Source organism: Lepus europaeus, chromosome 1 (assembly GCF_033115175.1).
Source record: "Lepus europaeus isolate LE1 chromosome 1, mLepTim1.pri, whole genome shotgun sequence".
In the NCBI taxonomy this organism is placed as follows: Eukaryota; Metazoa; Chordata; class Mammalia; order Lagomorpha; family Leporidae; genus Lepus; species Lepus europaeus.
The window spans coordinates 48,273,494-48,280,381 of NC_084827.1; the positions used below are offsets into that span (position 1 = coordinate 48,273,494).

Sequence of the window (6,888 nt, forward strand, 5' to 3'; positions counted from 1 at the left end):
GACCTGAGATTCTTGCATAAGTGACCAAATGCATGAGTACACCCAGACAAAGTCATGAAGGAGAGAGGGGACAAGGCTGGGCAAAGATAGGGTGTCAGAAGTCTCACCTCACATGATGCTTGCCAGGGAGCCCGCCTTCTGACCCCCACATCAGTCACTCAGTGGCTCAGGCCACCCTGTGGGAGATGTGGCCTCCCAGTCCCCTTTAGATGTGACAGCTCCCATTGACCAAGGACGTGCTGGGCACCAAGGCCATCTACTGTAACCAGTCAAGGGGTGGCCATGCTGGGTGCTACTGGAAAAGAACCTCAGTTACTCAGTTTGGAGCAGGGTCACAGTTTGGAAATGAGAAGGGGGGAAAAAAAGTCAAAAGGAGCAGCTACAGAAATAGTGACGAAAGCACATTTTCTGGAGACCAACCCAGCATTATCTTTTTCTGTTGAAGATCACGTGATGGAAAAGCTGGAGCACTGTGGCTTCTTTGATGACCATCACAGGAAGGACACCTTCTTTTTGACTGTCCACGACGCTATCCTCTATCTGCAGAACCAGATGAAATCCACAAAGGGTCAAGACTCCATTCTAGAAACGGTAAATACTTAACCTTTCTCTAGGTGTCTTTCCGAAACTACTGTGATTTCTGTAAATGGCAAAAATGACACAAGCCTCAGTTTGAATCTCAGGTGAGCTGTTGGCTTTCGGGCCATCTGCACAACTTCCGGGAGCCCCACTTTCTTTGTCAGTAAAAGGAGAGTAGCACCATTCCTCTTGCTGGGTGATGTGAGGACTAAAGATAGTTGATAACAAGCCTTTGATAGTAGCTGCTACATAATAACTCTACAATGTCAAAGTCTACTACACAAGTGGGCATGAGCTATGGTATCTGTGGAATATAGCCCTGAATTGTGAATCTTCTGTAATTTGTGTACATAAATGTGACTTAAGTTTTCAGGACTCTGGAAACCCTTGAATAATGAGTGTATTTTTTTTTTTTTTACTTTTTCCGTATAATCAGTTTTCATAACAACTAGATCAACCCTTTACAAATATTTATTTGTTTATTTATTTGAAAGGTAGAGAGAAGGAGATCTTCTATACACTGGTTCATTCCCTAAGTGGCTGCAATGGCCAGGGCTGGGCCAAGCCAAAGCCTGGAGCCTGGAACTCCATCAGGGTGTCCCTTGTCAGTGGCAGGGTCCCTAGCACTTGGGCCGCTTTCTACTGTTTTGCCAGGCAGGGAGCTGAACTGGAAGTAGAACAGCTGGCACTTGAAATGTGCTGCAGTATGGGATGCTGGCATTTCAAGCAGCTCAACTCAGTGTGCAACAACACTGGCCCCTATAGGTGTCTTTGAATAGGATTCATCAGGCTATGGGTGATTCACTGGAAAAGAAAATTAAATCTTTGAATAATCCCAGGGCTATTTTCCACCCTACAAAATAGACTAGACCCTGATTTCTTCTAGATCTTATTTTATATATTATTTATCAGTTCTAGATCTTATTTATTATTCTAGATCTTATTTATCAGTTCTCTATCAAACACTCAGGAGACATTTAGGATAGAAGTACTGATGGACCCAGGATAAGAACCTCATTTCTGGTGGACCTTCTCACAGTGAATTTAGGAAACTGAAGGAAGCATCTATAAAATATAATAACAGTGATTGTTCTAGTGATATGATATATTTTGTATTATTTTGTTATATTTTAAATTTCTTTCCTTTATACAAAAAAATAGGATAAGTAGATCCTTATAATAGGTTGGAAGTTGATATGTAAAATAAAACTAAGTTAGAAAACCAAACTACATTATTCTTTTCAGTGACTGTTGGTGGAAAGGTTGTTCTGCCTAACGTTCCTGGGGAAAACACTCATCCTAGATACAAGGTGTAGGTCATAGAAAAGAACGGAGTAGTAAAATCACAGATCTTTAAAATAAAATGGCTGCATACAATCTCTGAAAACTCATTTCATCTCTGAAAACTCAAGACCCTGTTCTATCCAGCTTACAGCTCTCTGAACCTTAGGTAAAACAGTAAGCAAAAGGATACACCGTATCTTTAAAAAGACCCCACCTTAAGACAGAAGCACTTTCCCTTTCTTCAGGAAGAGGCTCTGGTGTTTTATGGATATTGTGATGCAGTGATTTGGCCCTGTTCCTGTCCCATCACCTGCCATCACAGGACTACCCCACGACAGTCCCAAGGTGTAGTTACACCCACTCTGTACTTTTCCCATTATGTCATGACCATTTGTACTGTCGCATTGAGAACTGGGTTATTTGTAAGAGGAAAAGTAGCAAAGTAGCACTTCAAAACATCCTTGTAGCCTTAATATACGAATTGCTTTGGAAATGTGCTTCTCCATGCTTATGCCAAAGCCCATGTTGTTAGCAGTTTCCCGTGTGTGGAAGATTAAATCACATACTGGCTCCGAAAAGTGCAGGTTTCCTGAATAGACAATTTGATCCATCGATGTTGGTTTCTGCATCCAATAAAATTTATTTCCATCCAATTCAGTTTGCGACTGGTTATTGTTGTCGGTCACAACCCCCTCGCGGCGCATCACTGAGTGCTCAGTGCTAAGTGCTCTCAGCTTCGCCGCTGAAAGAGAAGCCCTCTCAAGTGCCGAGCCACTTAGGCAGAGGGCTGACCCGTTAAGAGGCAGGGGAAGAGAGCTGGAACGGGGTTTGCACAACAGAGAACTCCACACTGCGGCGTGGGAAATGGCATGGGGACGATTCAGAGGTGGGAGACGGAAAAGAGGGCAGAGCTGCAGAGGATTCTGAAGCATGGAGACTGTAGCTGAGAAACAGCAGCACATCCTCAGATCCTGTCCCGGGGAGTCTCTCAGAGGCTGAGTGTATCACATTTCCCATAAGCCCTTTGTGTTCCCTTTATCTAGATCAGTCTCATCCAAGACTGCAAAGACCCTCTTGAGTTAATGGACGCAGAACTGGCTGAAGAAGAACTTGATGTCCAGGATGAGGTAGGATTGTTCCTTTCTTCTCCAGAAAATAATCTGCACTGAACCTTGGACAAATTAAATAATACCCAGAGTGGATGAGGCTGACTGAGAACCGTTCAGGGGGCTGGCACTGTGGCATAGTGGGTTAAGGCTCTGCCTGCGATGCTGGCATCCCTTGTGGGCACCACTTCAAGACCAGGCTGCTGCACTTTTTTTTTTTTTTTGACAGGCAGAGTGGACAGTGAGAGAGACAGAGAGAAAGGTCTTCCTTTTCCGTTGATTCACCCTCCAGTGGTCGCTGCGGCCGGCGCACTGTGGCCAGCACACTGTGCTGATCCAAAGCCAGGAGCCATGTGCTTCTCCTGGTCTCCCATGCAGGTGCAGGGCCAAGGACTTGGGTCATCCTCCACTGCACTCCCTGGCCATAGCAGAGAGCTGGACTGGAAGAGGAGCAACCGGGACAGAATCTGGCACCCCGACCAGGACTAGAACCTGGGGTGCCGGCGCCGCAGGCGGAGAATTAGCCTATTGAGCCGTGGCGCCGGCCTGCTGCACTTCTGATCCAGCTCCCTGCTAATGTGCCTGGGAGAGCAAGGGGAAGATGGCCCAAATGCATGAGCCATCATGGGAATTTGGGGATGGAAGATCACTCTCTCTCTCTCTCTCTCTCTCTCTCTCTCTCTCCCTCTCATCCTCTCGGTAACTCTGCATGTCAAATAAAAAAAAAGTTCAGGGGAAATAATTCCCCCAACTTACTAATAGAATAGGTGCTAGGTCCTTAAGAGAGAAAATGGGGAGTAAGACTTCTCCCTCAGTGACTTTACATTCTTGGGGAACCTGTTGTCTCAGATAATAGCGATGATCAAGGACAGCAGCTGTTAACACCCCGGTCCTGGTCTTGTGCCCAGACTTCCTCATGCTTCCCTTCCAGAGACCTACGGCCATGGGATAGGGCAAGGGCCAATAGAGGGAATTCTGCTCCAGGCACAGCATGTGAGGAGCAGGGGCCTGTGATCTTCATCTGATTGATAACGGGTTTAAAAATACGCTCCCTCCACTGAGAACAATTCTGTGTATGGCAGATGCTCTTATGGCTTCAGATGAGTCCTAGAAAACTTGAGTGAATTAATAATATCTGAATGAATTTTGTGGCTCTGCTCTTGAGTAAAGTGGGACCAAGGGAAGATCACAGAATTTTAAAGTTGAAAGATTTCTTAGAAGTCAAGCAGTCTATCACTCTAGTCTGTGCAGAAATCCTGCCTGTGGGCCAGCGCCGCGGCTCACTAGGCTAATCCTCCGCCTTGCGGCACCGGCACACCGGGTTCTAGTCCCGGTTGGGGCACCGATCCTGTCCCAGTTGCCCCTCTTCCAGGCCAGCTCTCTGCTGTGGCCAGGGAGTGCAGTGGAGGATGGCCCAAGTGCTTGGGCCCTGCACCCCATGGGAGACCAGGAGAAGCACCTGGCTCCTGGCTTTGGATCAGCGCGGTGCGCCGGCTGCAGCGCGCCTACCGCGGCAGCCTATTGGAGGGTGAACCAACGGCAAAGGAAGACCTTTCTCTCTGTCTCTCTCTCACTGTCCACTCTGCCTGTCAAAAATAAAAAAAGTAAAAAAAAAAAAAAGTAAAAAAAAAAAAAAAAGAAATCCTGCCTGTGCTATTCAGTTTGCTTTTGTGTGGACATTTATAGATGTTGGCTAACTGGTGATGTCTCTTTTTTTTTAAAAATGTATTTTATTTATTTGAAGGGAGCAGTTAAAGAGGGGGAAAGAGAGAGACAGACAGACAAACAGATTGACTTTCGATCTGCTGGTTCACTCCCCATATGGCTGCAACAGATAGGGCTGGGCCAGGCCAAAGCCAGGAGTCTGGAACTCCATCCAGGTCTCCCATGTGAGTACAGGGGTCCAAGTTTTTGGGCTATCTTGCACCACTTTCCTCAGCGTATTAGCAGGGAGCTGGTTCTGGAAGTGGAGCAGCCAGTACTCAAACAGATGCTGATAAAGGATACTGGCGTTGAAGGTGGCGGCTTAACCCACTATGGTAACTTCCCAAGGATGTTTGTTGTGTGGTTGAAAGCCTTTAAATGCTAGTTGTGCTTACAAAACTGAATTTGGCCTTTCTGTAATAACTGCTTAGTGGAGTGAGATCTACCTTCCTCAGTGACACAAACCTTCCCACCTTCAGATACTTGAAGGTAGTAGCTGTCACGTCAGCACCAGACGGTCCTCCAGGAAAGACCCCTCGGATTCCTCCTGCTGCTCCTCACGGGCACATAGTTTGGCAAGGTTTTGCTGACTGAGATGCTCAGGCAGCCAGGACTAGAACCGGTGCCCACGTGGGATGCCAGCGTTGCAAACTTTACCTGCTATGCCACAACGCCAGCCCCTATGGAATTGGTTTTTGACCCAAATGCAAGACTATCCATATTTCTGCTGGGTGGTGTCTTTTTAGCCCCCGTTTATTGACACAGTTTTGTATTTTGAATCTATCCTTCAGCATATTCGTGTACCCACAGTGGTATCATAAGCAAATCTCTGCCTTTTACCTGGTCTTGATAAGAATGTTGAGCACAATAACATTCACTGTCCTGTGATGAAATCAGGTAGTGGGCATGACAGGCAGAGGTCTTTGTGAGGGAAGCGCACTACTAGAGTTGAAAATTTCAGCCCTGCAACTTAGCCTACCAGTGCAGTGAGCCCATGAAATTCAGTGTCGAGCTGAGCAGTCCTTGCAGCTGTAGTAGTCTGTGGTTCTGTGAGTACAGGGCAGCCACAGTTAAGTAAAAATTCATATATCAAAATCAGCACTTAAGCAGGAGCCATATTTTAGGAGCATGATGGACACATGGAAGGATCAACCCAGGAAGATGTTGTACAGGTGATGGAGCAGCATAGCCCCCTGTGTCAAGGGCATGGGTCGTGGGGTCACATACACCCAGGTGCTAATCCTGCTGCTGCTACTTAACTTGCTATGTAGCCATGAAAATTAGTTAGAATTTTCATTTTAGTAACTTAGGAATAATTATACCACAGGGTTGTGAAAATTAAAGGATGCACATAAAGTAAGAAGACAATGTCTTTACATAATAAGTACTCAATAAATAGTAGCTAATTGCTTTTAAGTAAATCCAATTGAAATATGAAGAGGTATAAAATTAGGTTTTTTACCTTCCTTCTCTTGTGATATGTCCACCCAAGGTGAGTAAAAAGAAGTGATCAATACCAGACTGATTTATTTGCAAAAAAAAGATAATGTAGACTAAGGAGAAATCAGTTGCATCACCGCTGGGTTTCCCCTTTGCTTCCACAGGCTATGCGTAGACTTGCCTCCTGAAAGCAGGTCCAGGAGATCTGATCAGAAGGACTCCAAGACAGAACTCACCTACCAATGTCATTGCACGCCAGCATTTCTGCCCTGATTATTTATTTGGCCTTGAAACACTCATCCTTTTTCTATTACATTTTTTAAAATGTTGATTTTTTTTAAACTTAGTCATTGAAAGACTGTCTTCCATAGAAATGATCCTTGTATGGAGGTATATAAAGGTATGGTCTATGGTATATAAAGGTATGGTCTAAAAATCTAACATGAAAATTGTGTTGCTTTTAGCAAAAAAAAAAAAAATCTGTTATCATGGTGATTAAAATGAGTGAAATTTTTGTCCAAAATTTTAACAGCATGTAAAGTAAGTAATCTTTAACTGAATTCTATGTTTCAAAATTAATCTAAAAAGTAAAGTACCTAAAGTTATTTATATTTAAAAATCAGATTTCAAAGACAAAGCAGAATGGTTTGAAATACACACAATGGAAATTTTTTAAAAAAAATCCATATTCTACCCCAGAATATTTTATTTTACTTCTTTTTTAATTTTATTTTTACTCAAACTTTTCTTAGTGCCAATAATTTTAGAGTTATAT

General features: G+C 44.3%; 1 protein-coding gene across 1 annotated transcript in view; it reads left to right on the forward strand.

Moving 5' to 3' along the window:
* SLC26A4 (solute carrier family 26 member 4) overlaps positions 1 to 6,301 on the forward strand; it is a 59,311-nt gene extending 53,010 nt beyond the window's left edge. The window contains exons 18-20 of the mRNA XM_062198917.1: positions 446 to 591; positions 2,907 to 2,990; positions 6,278 to 6,301. Coding sequence (XP_062054901.1) covers positions 446 to 591; positions 2,907 to 2,990; positions 6,278 to 6,301 — 254 coding nt within the window. The remainder of the gene's footprint in view (positions 1 to 445; positions 592 to 2,906; positions 2,991 to 6,277) is intronic.
* Positions 6,302 to 6,888: the final 587 nt, after the last annotated feature.